The sequence below is a fragment of the Oncorhynchus masou genome, chromosome 28 (genome assembly GCF_036934945.1).
Source record: "Oncorhynchus masou masou isolate Uvic2021 chromosome 28, UVic_Omas_1.1, whole genome shotgun sequence".
In the NCBI taxonomy this organism is placed as follows: domain Eukaryota; kingdom Metazoa; phylum Chordata; class Actinopteri; order Salmoniformes; family Salmonidae; genus Oncorhynchus; species Oncorhynchus masou.
This window is the reverse complement of record NC_088239.1, coordinates 67,853,986-67,867,808: the sequence shown is the minus strand read 5'-3', so window position 1 is coordinate 67,867,808 and position 13,823 is coordinate 67,853,986. Positions and strand designations below refer to the sequence as shown.

At 45.0% G+C, this 13,823-nt stretch overlaps 1 protein-coding gene across 3 annotated transcripts in view; it reads left to right on the top strand.

Moving 5' to 3' along the window:
* The window catches only part of LOC135518144 (scavenger receptor class B member 1-like), a 32,240-nt gene extending 29,907 nt beyond the window's left edge, over nt 1-2,333 (top strand). For all 3 annotated transcript variants that reach the window (XM_064943062.1, XM_064943063.1, XM_064943061.1), the window contains one exon: nt 2,155-2,333. In XM_064943062.1, coding sequence (XP_064799134.1) covers nt 2,155-2,165 — 11 coding nt within the window. In that variant the 3' untranslated portion in view covers nt 2,166-2,333. The remainder of the gene's footprint in view (nt 1-2,154) is intronic.
* The last annotated feature ends 11,490 nt before the right edge of the window (nt 2,334-13,823 follow it).

Sequence of the window (13,823 nt, the reverse complement as noted above, 5' to 3'; positions counted from 1 at the left end):
AGACTACAGTATATTTATTATTTAAGTAATTCACTCTTACATTTAAAAAAAATGTACCTCAGTGGTGAGATCCCATTATGTCCTCCGGTGTAGGGCAGGGTCTAGGTGAGACAGGGACTTGAACAAGTAGATCTATGAAGGTAGTCCTGTACATTAGGTACCTCAGTGGTGAGATCCCATTATGTCCTCCGGTGTAGGGCAGGGTCTAGGTGAGACAGGGACTTGAACAAGTAGATCTATGAAGGTAGTCCTGTACATTAGGTACCTCAGTGGTGAGATCCCATTATGTCCTCCGGTGTAGGGCAGGGTCTAGGTGAGACAGGGACTTGAACAAGTAGATCTATGAAGGTAGTCCTGTACATTAGGTACCTCAGTGGTGAGATCCCATTATGTCCTCCGGTGTAGGGGGCAGGGTCTAGGTGAGACAGGGACTTGAACAAGTAGATCTATGAAGGTAGTCCTGTACATTAGGTACCTCAGTGGTGAGATCCCATTATGTCCTCCGGTGTAGGGCAGGGTCTAGGTGAGACAGGGACTTGAACAAGTAGATCTATGAAGGTAGTCCTGTACATTAGGTACCTCAGTGGTGAGATCCCATTATGTCCTCCGGTGTAGGGCAGGGTCTAGGTGAGACAGGGACTTGAACAAGTAGATCTATGAAGGTAGTCCTGTACATTAGGTACCTCAGTGGTGAGATCCCATTATGTCCTCCGGTGTAGGGCAGGGTCTAGGTGAGACAGGGACTTGAACAAGTAGATCTATGAAGGTAGTCCTGTACATTAGGTACCTCAGTGGTGAGATCCCATTATGTCCTCCGGTGTAGGGCAGGGTCTAGGTGAGACAGGGACTTGAACAAGTAGATCTATGAAGGTAGTCCTGTACATTAGGTACCTCAGTGGTGAGATCCCATTATGTCCTCCGGTGTAGGGCAGGGTCTAGGTGAGACAGGGACTTGAACAAGTAGATCTATGAAGGTAGTCCTGTACATTAGGTACCTCAGTGGTGAGATCCCATTATGTCCTCCGGTGTAGGGCAGGGTCTAGGTGAGACAGGGACATGAACAAGTAGATCTATGAAGGTAGTCCTGTACATTAGGTACCTCAGTGGTGAGATCCCATTATGTCCTCCGGTGTAGGGCAGGGTCTAGGTGAGACAGGGACTTGAACAAGTAGATCTATGAAGGTAGTCCTGTACATTAGGGGGGTATCTGGGGTTCAGGTCCTCTTTTTATTTTTTTATTTCACCTTTATTTAACCAGGTAGGCAAGTTGAGAACAAGTTCTCATTTACAATTGCGACCTGGCCAAGATAAAACAAAGCAGTTCGACATACATGACCATCTGATCATTTATCACTCCAGTGCTAATCTGCAAAATTGTAATTATTCGCCTACCTCATGCCTTTTGCACACAAAACATTAGTTATCATACGCCCACACTGTCCTGCTACCCAGCCGACATAGAGACGCTAAAGTTCTCACAATGTATATAGACTCGCCTTTTTAGTACTGTGTTATTGACTTGTTAATTGTTTACTCCACGTGTAACTCTGTGTTGTCTGTTCACACTGCTAAGCTTTATCTTGGCCAGGTCGCAGTTGCCAATGAGAACTTGTTCTCAACTAGCCTACCTGGTTAAATAAAGGTGAAATAAAAATAGGACCTGAACCCCAGGATTGACCGCGAGGATCCAGGATTGATTCGTTAGGATTCAACATGCCCGTTTCACGTGAGCAGTACACACAACCGCTTCAAATGTTTATAATCAAAACAACCTTCAGGCTTCAGAGTAAAACGCAGGACGCACCTCTTGTCTTTCTTTTCACTGCAACTCTGCATCGAGATTTAGGAAATTATGACTTTAAAAAGTAACCGCGGCAGTAAAACTATATTTTACACTATGATGGTTAAACTTTGCAATTGATCCTCGGTTCACACCGTGGGGGGTATTACATACGGATCACGGATCAACTACGGTCTGTTACACCACTACTGACGACATTGTTTCTTTTGGCCTTTTGGAGTGAAAAGGCCAAATAAAAGTTCTCTGAACAGATTCACTTACTGAAATGAGAGCATACTTGATCGTAACTATGCTAACAATGTTGTGTTTTTAACATTATTTCTCACATTCTCTATCTCCTCTTTTCCTAACAGATAAGATGTGAGAGGACTGTCATACAGGACACCAACAGGAGCGAACAAACCCCTCTACTACAGCACTGGGTGGACACACAGATAGCAGTCTACCCCAGTGCTGCAGGGCTCTGTGTTTTAGACTGAAACCCTACAGCCACTGACTGACAATTCTCTCTCTCTCTAATATATATATATATATATATAAAATAAAGGGAACACTAAAATAACACATCCTAGATCTGAATGAATGAAATATTCTTATTAAATACTTTTTTCTTTACATAGTTGAATGTGCTGACAACAAAATCACACAAATTATCAATAGAAATCAAATTTATCAACCCACGGAGGGCTGGATTTGGAGTCACACTCAAAATAAAAGTGAAAAACCACACTACAGGCTGATCCAACTTTGATGTAATGTCCTTAAAACAAGTAAAAATGAGGCTCAGTAGTGTGTGTGGCCCCCACGTGCCTGTATGACCTCCCTACAACGCCTGGGCATGCTCCTGATGAGGTGGCGGATGGTCTCCTGAGAGATCTCCTCCAAGATCTGGACTAAAGCATCCGCCAACTCCTGGACAGTCTGTGGTGCAACGTGGCATTGGTGGATGGAGCGAGACATGATGTCCCAGATGTGCTCATTTGGATTCAGGTCTGGGGAACGGGCGAGCCAGTCCATAGCATCAATGCCTTCCTCTTGCAGGAACTGATGACACACTCCAGCCACATGAGGTCTCGCATTGTCTTGCATTAGGAGGAACCCAGGGCCAACCGCACCAGCATATGGTCTCACAAGGGGTCTGAGGATCTCATCTCGGTACCTAATGGCAGTCAGGCTACCTCTGGCGAGCACATGGAGGGCTGTGCGGCCCCCCCAAAGAAATGCCACCCCACACCATGACTGACCCACCGCCAAACCGGTCATGCTGGAGGATGTTGCAGGCAGCAGAACGTTCTCCACGGCGTCTCCAGACTCTGTCACGTCTGTCACATGTGCTCAGTGTGAACCTGCTTTCATCTGTGAAGAGCACAGCCAATCTTGGTGTTGTCTGGCAAACGTCCTGCACGGTGTTGGGCTGTAAGCACAACCCCCACCTGTGGACGTCGGGCCCTCATACCACCCTCATGGAGTCTGTTTTCTTGCACAAAGGCGGAGGTAGCGGTCCTGCTGCTGGGTTGTTGCCCTCCTACGGCCTCCTCCACGTCTCCTGATGTACTGGCCTGTCTCCTGGTAGCGCCTCCATGCTCTGGACACTACGCTGACTGACACAGCAAACCTTCTTGCCACAGCTCGCATTGATGTGCCATCCTGGATGAGCTGCACTACCTGAGCCACTTGTGTGGGTTGTAGACTCCGTCTCATGCTACCACTAGAGTGAAAGCACCGCCAGCATTCAAAAGTGACCAAAACATCAGCAGGAAGCATAGGAACTGAGAAGCGGTGTGTGTGGTCACCACCTGCAGAACCACTCCTTTATTGGGGGTTTCATGCTAATTGCCTTGCCTTTCCACCTGTTGTCTATTCCATTTGCAAAACAGCATGTGGAATTTATTGTCAATCAGTGTTGCTTCCTAAGTGGACAGTTTGATTTCACAGATGTGTGATTGACTTGGAGTTACATTGTGTTTAAGTGTTCCCTTTATTTTTTTGAGCTGTGTGTGTGTGTGTGTGTGTGTGTAAAAATCACACTACCTGTCAAAGGTTTGGCTTCACTTAGAAATGTCCTTGTTTTATGAAAAAAGCACTTTTTTTTTGTTCATTTAAAATAACATCAAATTGATCAAAAATACAGTGTAGACATTGTTAATGTTGTAAATGACTATTGTAGCTGGAAACGGCTGATTGTTTATGGAATATCTACATAAGCGTACATGAGGCCCATTATCAGCAACCATCACTGCTGTGTTACAATGGCACGTTGTGTTAGTTAATCCAAGTTTATCATTATAAAAGGCTAATTGATCATTAGAAAACCCTTTTTTGCAATGGTTAGCACAGCTGAAAACTTCTGATTTTAAAGAAGCAATAAAACTGGCCTGTAGACTAGTTGAGTATTTGGAGCATCAGCAGTTGTGGATTCGATTACAGGCTCAAAATGGCCAGAAACAAAGCCCTTCGGAATCTCGTCCGTCTTTTCTTGTTCTGAGAAGTGAAGGCTATTCCATGCGAGAAATTGCCAAGAAACTGAAGATCTCGTACAACGCTGTGTTCGAACCCACTGATGCTGATGCTCCAGATACTCAACTAGTTTAAAGAAGGACAGTTTTTTATTGCTTCTTTAATCAGAACAATTTCAGCTGTGCTAATGTAATTGCAAAAGTGTTGTCGAATGATCAATTAGCCTTTTATAATGATAAACTTGGATTAGCTAACACAACGTGCCATTGGAACACAGGAGTGATGGTTGCTGATAATAGGCCTATGTAGATATTCCATTAAAAATCATCCATTTCCAGTGACAATAGTCATTTACAACATTAACAATGTCTACAATGTATTTCTGATCAATTTGATATTTTAATAGACAAATGTGTTTTTCTAAGTGACCCCAACCTTTTGAACAGGTGTGGGTGAGCCATGAACTTCCTCAGGCCTGGGCTGGTGTCTGCCTGCCTACACCTCAATTGGTCTGGTTCTCACCTGGTACGGTTCTCAGCAGGTCCTGTAGAGGCTCTGGACTTCGGTTCTGTTTAGGACTTACGAGTCGAAAGGGAAAGGCAAGACCACTCCGGTGTCCCACCCAACCCTCCAATGAGGATCGTCATGGGACATCACTGTATCCAGTTTTTGTTTTGTTGTGAATCGCTCGTCTCTCTTATCCTTGCATTTCCTCACGGTATCATGTGTCCTGAAATGCTGTAGGAATCCACTGGACAAAAATACAAATGCAACAATTTCAAAGAATTTCATGAGTTACAGTTCATTTAAGAAATATATTAATTAGGCCCTAATCTATTAATTTCATATGATGGGAGTACAGACATGCATCTGTTGGTCACAAATACCCCAAAAAATGTTTTTATTTTAAAGTAGGAGCGTGGGTCAGAAAACCACTCATTATCTGGTGTGACCACCATTTGCCCCGTGAAGCATGACATCTCCTTCACATAGAGTTGATCAGGCTGTTGCTTGTGGAATGTTGTCCCACTCATGAATGGCTGTGTGAAGTTGCTGGATATTGGCGGGGTATGGAACACGCTGTGGAAACCATGTGTTTGATATATTTGATTCCATTCCGCTCCAGCCACTACCATGAGCCCATCCTCCCCAATTAAGGTGCCACCAACCTCCTGTGGCGCCAACCCACAGTTTCGTCAGCTGGGTGGCTGGTCTCCGATGATCCCGCAGGTGAAGAAGCCGGGTGTGGAGGTGCTGGACTGACGTGGTTACATGTGGTCTGCGGTTGTAAGGCCAATTGGACGTACTGCCAAATTCTCTAAAATGATGTTCGAGTCAGCTTATGGTAGAGAAATTAACATTCAATTATCTGTCAATAGTTCTGGTGGACATACCTAATGTCAGCATGTCAATTGCATGCTCCTTCAACCTGGAACATCTGTGGCGTTGTGTAACAAAACTGCACATTTCGGTGGCCTTTTATTGTTCCCAGCACAAGGTGCACCTGTTTTAATGATCATGCTATTTAATCAGCTTTTTGATATGCCAAAACCTGTTAGGTGGATGGATGATCTTGGCAAAGGATAAATGCTCACTAACTGGGATGTAAATTGTTTTGTGCACAAAATTAGAGAAATACATTTTTCTTGTGTGTATGGAACATTTCTGGCATCTTATTTCAGCTCATGAAACATGGGATCAACATTTTACATGTTCTGTTTTAAATTTTTGTTAAGTGTAGATATGTATTATTCTGCTTTCCTCTCTTTACTCCTGGTAGCAGTTCCCTACATGCACAGATCTAAGATTGGCAAACCTTAGCCATTACGGGGAGAAATGCAAAACTGACCCTAAATCAGCTTCTAGAGGCAACTTCATTCTACAATAGCTCACCAGACAAAATAACCAAAGTCTACTGTTATTTGAGATAACTGAGATGCAATTATATTTTTTGCCAGAGTTGTGGTCAATTGTATTTTAATTTCAGTCAATTCAGGAAGTACACTGAAATTCCCATGCTTTTCAATGAGGAAAATGTGGAAATGGAATCTGGTGTACTTTCTGAATTGAAGTGGAATTGACCTAACCCTGTTTTTTGCATGTGGTGAATAACACCTCATTCAGATCAAATTAGGTATGTCTTAGGCACCAATAATGACTGAGATTACAATTGAGCCATTTAAATAAGGAACTCTCGCTCTCTATATATTCTCCCACAAGATAGGGGATAATGAAGACGACTCATGAAAAAAATTGTCAAGGTTCTTTTCTGTGTAAGTGGGCGTTCCCTCTCTCGCATTGGCATGCTTTCCAACTTGAGCATGTGCAAAAATGGTCTTGTGAGAGACGGTACGCCCACTTACACAGACCGGAAACTGCCCAATAACAGCTATCTCTGGCCTACCTGTCCTCTCCCTGGAAATGACTCTGTCTGGGGTTTTACTACACCTTACTTCTGCCTTTTTAATTGGAGATGTTTCCTTTGCCCAATCCGAAATTGACCTCTAACCCCTTGGCACTCCGTGCAGATGTAGATTTGAGAGGATTGGATAGCTGTGATAGCTCCATATTGTTCTCTGGATTTTTACCATACAGAAAAATGTTCCAGGTTAGGAGCAAGCCAGCCTCTGTCACAGGCTTTCACTTCTTAATGTGAGTGATGCCGAGGCATCCAATGCTAGGTGCCAGGGGTCAATTTGGAATTGGGCTGTTTCTGTCCTCTGCATTTCACTGTGTGCTTTCACAGGACCTTTTGAATGAGATTGATAATGTGAGATGTGGATTTGCCCCCTCATACTCCTTGTAGACTCCTTTAGTGGTGAAGATTAATAACTCTTTCTTAAATAATAAATCAATGTGCCTGGACTAGGTATACAGTACTTCTACTACTGGTTTGGTCTCCTGTGGTATTTTACATCAGAATGTGGCCTCTTCTGTTCAGGGAAATGACAAACATCTCTCTGTGTGATGACTTTTTGAAATGGTTTGGGCTGGAAGTGAAAGACTATAAGCAGTGTTCTATGAAAGATGCAGCAGAGGTACACTGGTACAAGTCTAAACCTGATAAGACCCAACATTAACACTAATGAATAAACCAATCAGCGTTTACACTCGTCATGAAACATATAGTGATCTTGTTTAATGTTGCTGGCGGGAGGGGGGGGACAGGAGCTTGTCCATGAGTATTCAAGCAGGCTTGATATGATTGACATTTCCCCTCTGCCTGTGGTCTGGAAGCTAAAAGCTATGAGAAGTGGCCCTAGCATAGATTCAAATGTGCATCTCCCACAGAAGGATCTGAGGGAAATGATTAACCAAACTGTTAAAGTGGTGAGAAAGTGTCTCTGCTTCAACACACAGCACGGGATGTCTTCCTGAGCCAAAGAGAGTGGGGTTTAGGTGTCATGACTATTGAGTGGATTTACGCTGCTACCAGACTGACTCACCTGTTGAACATGCTCAACAGTGTCCATGTGGCAGTTAGCCTGAGCCTCCCTCCTCCTGGACCTACGGAGTAGGAAGGTTCCACTGGCCAGTGACACTGAGGACAACTTCCTGGGCTTCAGGAGGAAGGCCAATGGAAAATTGGACAATCATGCTGCGGGCTTTGGAGTGAGGTCAGACTGTCCGGTCCTGTTCAACTGGAGTAGAGTTCAGGTGGACACAGACTGATATGCAAACTGATCCAGGTGTGGCAGATTGTGGTGTTGTGGAAGCTTCTGTAACCTGTGATGGAACGTCTCGTCCTACATCCAGGACAACACTCCTTGGTTTCAGACGGATGCAGCTACTGCAACTCTGGACTGTGTTGGCCACTCTGTCTCCCATTCCTTCTACCAGAATGCTGCCGTTGGTGAGGGCATTCTCACCTTTACTGTTAAGGCGAGGCTGCAACAAAATATAATCTATCACTCTGGTGCCCTGCAAACAATTGCCCACTTTGTATTCTACATGAGCCAAATGTAATGGAGTTCATTGCCCATGTTGTGAATGGCTGCTGTTCAAACAAGGATTTGTACATTTCTAGCAATAAATCAAATGTATTTATAAAGCCCTTTTACATCAGCTGATGTCACAAAGTGATATACAGAAACCCAGCCTAAAACCCCAAACAGCAAACAATGCAGATGTAGAGGCACAGTTGCTAGGAAAAACTCCCTAGAAAGGCAGAAACCAAGGAAGAAACCAGGCTCTGAGGGGTGGCCAGTCCTCTTCTGGCTGTGCCGGATGGAGATTATAACAGTACATGGCCAGTGGTTGTAGAGGGTGCATCAGGTCAGCACCTCAGAAGTAAAAGTCAGTTGGCTTTTCATAGCCAAGCATTCAGAGTTCCAGACAGCAGGTGCGTTAGAGTCGAACACAGCAGGTCCGGTAAACAGGTCAGGGTTCCATAGCTGCAGGCAGAACAGTTGAAACTAGCAGCATCACGACCAGGTGGACTGGGGACAGTAAGGAGTCATCATGCCAGGTCGTCCTGAGGCATGGTCCTAGGGCTCAGGTCCTCCGGGAGAGAGAATTACAGGGAGCATACTTAAATTCATACAGGACACCAGATAAAACAGGAGAATTACACCAGATATAACAGATTGACCCTAGCCCCCCTACACAAATTATTGCAGCATAGATACTGGAGGCTGAGACCGGAGGGGTCGGGAGACACTATGCCCCCGTCCGACGATACCCCCGGACAGGGCCAACCAGGCAGGATGTAACCTCACCCACTTTGCCAAAGCACAGCCCCCACACTGCTAGATGGATATCAACAGACCACCAACTTACTACCCTGAGACAAGGCTGAGTACAGCCCACGAAGATCTCCCCCACTGCATGACATGGCCTCTTTGTTGGCCGCTTTGTTGACCTGTTGAGTCGTCTCACCAACAGCACACATGCATAAACATTCTTGTGTAAGGGGAAGCTAGTTTGATGTGTTTTCCTGTGTACAAACACACCAGATATATTTGTGGGAGAGGTCCGGGGGAGGTGCTGATTGGACGGCTACATGGAGCAGGCCTTTTCTGTCACGCTGCTTCAGTACCAGCCCCTCGTGGTGCTGAGACAGCCTGGGTGGAGGTACAAGCTGGTGGTGCTGATATTTGGCAGTCTCGGCCACATACACAGGCTTGCAGTGCGTGGCCTCCAGATTGCAGGCCTGACATAAACTAGGGCAAACCAATTGGCTAGGTACTGCTCTGTTTCAGCTGTCATGGGCAGTCTAGCTGTTTGGAGAAGGAGGTGCTTTCTGTACTCTTGAGTGCCATGCAGACAGGGACCTTTGAAATGTTTGGATCCTTTTGTGTGTGTGTGTGTGTGTGTGTGTGTGTGTGTGTGTGTGTGTGTGTGTGTGTGTGTGCACAGAAATCTTCACTCTGGTAACTGAAAGTATTGAGCAACACGTACAAAGACTTTGCAAGAGATAAAGTACAATATAAGCCATGAGGCTTTAGATGTGTTTGTGTGCATGCGAGTGTGTTTGCTTAGTATGTAGGCTACGTGTGTGAAGTGTGTTCTTTTATTGATTTCTAACACACAGGGAGAGTTGCATCACAGACACAGTGAGAATCTCAGGGTGGTATGGTTGGTGTTATTTCATCGGGATGACTCCAGTGGTCAGCAGAACGACGATGACCATGGCAATGATAACGATCACCACGGTCACTATGCCAACGATCAGCTTGATGTTCTTCCTGCGGCAGGAACGAGCCACCGCTTCACACATCCTGTCAAAGAGCTTTGACTGTAAACACACGCCAGAGAAAAGAGATGTACAGTAGTCTATGGCATGTGCTGAACTCAGAGCAGCAACTGCTACCAGGTGGGGGTGAGGAGGGTGAGATGGAGGGGATGGAAATCTACTAACCGAGTCCTGGAGGTTTTCTGCTATGGAGGTGATGTGATCCCGTCTCTCTCCTCAGCAACATGTTCTCTGTGTTCTGTTTCAAGTTAAATTTAGTTGATTTTACTTTAGTTGATTTTAGTTCACACTGCTCTTATTTGCATGTTCAAAATACAATCTTATCTGCAAACAGTTGTGTAGTTGCAGGCTTTTGCTCCAGCTAAAGCAGTATCACCTAATCATAGTCTTCAAAAAATAAGATCTATAAGGGCTTTATTCATTTCGTAGCACTGAAGAGCCGCGTTATAGCCGATTGACAATTAAAAGGCAATGTTCCTGTTTCTTGCGGACACTGCATTCAGGTAAACGCTGCATATGTCAGCTCAATTGAAAATGACCTTTAATTTGTTCGCTGCTCTTCCTGGGATACTTCGGTGATGCTGATTGAATAGTGCCCCTCGTTGAATCAGCAGTTTAACTGTCTTGGCTAATGTGAAAGCCTACACCTTCTCTGGTCCTCCCTCTTCACAGGGTAAAACACATTCAGGGTTGTATAAGAGAATACATGTTGAATACCATACACTATTCACACTCACCAGCTCATCTTCCATGACCAAAATGTCCAAACTCTCAGCGATCACCCAGAAAATGTTGAATTTGGTAGGAGTGATAGGGTACTCCATTGTTATAAATTGGTTTGGGATATTTAGTCAACATCTTCCTGATTATTCAGTCATCTCTTACAGTCTACAGTCTAGTTAATGATTTTACATCTGTACCCCTGTGTGTGTGTGTGTGTGTGTGTATTTCCGGGATGTGCGAGAAAGACTAGACAGTTTTAGTTTGGTCCACTAGATGGCATCAGAGTGAAACAGATGCTTGTTGTTGAAGAACAGAATCAGTTCTCATTCTCCTCTTCTTCCTCTCAAATGGATGTGACACCGAGGGCAGAGATGGCCTTAAACAAACTGATAATGGTCTGATTTCTTCCACTGAGAGAGAGAGGTGGAGAGAGAGGGGTAGGGAGAAAGAGAGATGGAGAGAGAGGGCCTGGGTCTGGAAGAGTATATAACAATGAACAAAAGATGAGCCAGCCTGAGAGGACAGGACAGAAGGGGACAAAAGAAAGAGGGATGTGGGAAAGAGAGCAAAACTGAAGCGTTACAGATTCAGATATAGAAATGTCAAATTAACTTCAGATTGAGCCGACATATGCAGCATTTACCATAAATGCAGTCCCTGTTAACGTGGAAACATTGTCTAAAAGAGAGGAATGAAACAGGACAGCAGTCAGCTAAACAAACGAGGAAGGAATCTATTAAAGCTGAGATATCAGAAGAGAGAGAGCGGGAGGGAGAGAGAGAAAAATAATGTGGAAGAAAGAGGAGAGTGAGTCATCTGGTAGCATTCAGAGCTGCTAAACCTTTGGCTAATCTGAGTGTCTGTCTGTCTGTCTGTCTGTCTGTCTGTCCCCTCTGTGTGCATGCAGGTGCATGTTTATGTGTGTACTTGCAGGTGTGTGTCTATGTAGGTGTTGCTATTTGAACGTGCCCGCTTTCTGAACCCTTCTCCATCCCTTCATCCCTCCCTCCATATCACCCAGCTCTTCCACAGGTTTTAGAAGTGTGAATATCAGCTCAGAACAAACAGACACGTGGGTGATACAGTAACTGTCTGAAAAAAACTAGAAAAGAAACTCTTGCGAAGAGATGTTTGTGTTTGCATCACACAGATGCCACAATCCCTGGTTTTCAGGTTATGCTATAAAATGCACTTGTAATTCACTAGCAACGCACATATCAACATGACGCATTGGACAGAGCGACAACAGAACAACTAATTTAGTGGACGTTTTCTCCAATGATCAAGTGTCTCCAGTATGGTGTCAACCAATGACGGACAGTATTTGCTTTAATGTATTCATGTGTGCATGTGTATGTGTTGCTGTTATATGGGGCACGTTGATATGAGAGCTACACTCAGTGGCCAGTTTATTAGGTACACCCATCTCGTTCCGTGTCGGACCCCCCATTGCCTCCTCCTACTGTATTCTTCGGGGCACAGAAACGTAGCTAATTTGGTATCAAGGGACCAAATGTGTGCTATTCCCTACACCATTACACCACCACCACCAGCCTGTACCTTTGACACCAGGCAGGATGGGGCCATGGACTCAAGCTGTTTGGCCAAATGGATTGGATTCGTCGGACCCGGCAATATTTTTCTACTCTTCAGTTGTCTAGTGTTGGTGATGGCGTGCCCACTGCAGCCGCTTCTGATCGGAGTGGAACCTGGTGTGGTCATCTGCTGCAATAGCCCATCCGTGACAAAGACAGATGAGTTGTGTGTTCCGAGATGCCGTTCTGCAGACCACTGTTGTACTGCGGCGTTATTTGCCTGTTTATGGCCCGCCTGTAAGCTTTCTTAACCCAGAACTGTCGTGCGTGAAAAGCCCAGGACGCCAACCTCTTCGGAGCTACTGGAATCGACACGCCTGGCACCGACGATCATACCACACTCAAAGTCCCTTATGTCACTCATCTTGCCCATTCTAAGTCGAACAGTAACTGAATGCCTCGATGACTATCTGCCTGCTTCATATAGTAAGCCACAACCACGTGACTCACTGTCTGTAGGAACGAACCATTGTGAACAGGGTGGTGTACTTAATAAACTGCCCACTGAGTATATTCAGCTATTGGCAGCTTCCTGTCTCTCTTCTCCTCCGACTCTGGATGTCTATAGGAAATGACCTGCAATTTATACACAAGTACGTGTTCACACACTAAAGCAGATGGGTTCACATAGAGTAGCTGTAACCATAACAACCTGGCCCAGCCAAACAGAAGACCCCCACCCGTTCTCAATACCAGCTCTGTCACACCGTCTGGTCTGAACACAGAGGAGCAGTAAAAGGATCTGTCATTATTGAATAATAACACAGGAGTAATGTCATATCTGTAGAAACAACCAGCCTGGTCTCCTCTTCATTTACACACCAACTGCCAACACAACATAACAGCTCCCAATCACTATCAGCTCCCAATCACTATCGTAACTCACACGAACGGACACACTCATCATGGCAGATCATGCAGTCACAGATGGTGTACAATAGCCTCACAATCAATTGAAATGAAAATGTGTGCTCACTTAGACTGTTTGCTTTATCAGGACTTTTAACTGCCATAAAATCAGTGGGACGGTTTAGATTTAATAGCAACTGACTGTATTTTGGCAGAGACCTAAAATGAGATCAGACTGGAGTTGTTGTTCCTGTGGAACAAGTTCTTCCAGACACCTGTTGACGTTCAGAGCTCGTCTCAGAGACCACCTGACAGACAGACAGATGGGCAGGCAGACAAGACGGACACAGACAGACAGATGGGCAGGCAGACAAGACCAACACAGACAGACAGAGACTTGAATGGATTTACTGATCAGACGAATCGATGGGCTGTTCACAGCATCTCTCCATACAGACAGTCTGTCCTCCTGTGGAATGGATTGTCTGGGACTCACAGACAGTTAACTTTCCTCATGTTGTTGTCGTCAGGTCCCTTCCCCATATACTGCACTACTTTCCAGGTTTTCTGATCAGAGTGATGGATATGCTGAACACAGACAGTCTGTCCTCCTGTGGAATGGATTGTCCTGAAGGCTGGGATGTCTGTCAAGACAGCCATTTAGAGAACGTCAACTTTCCAAGTTAACGTTCCTCATTTTATC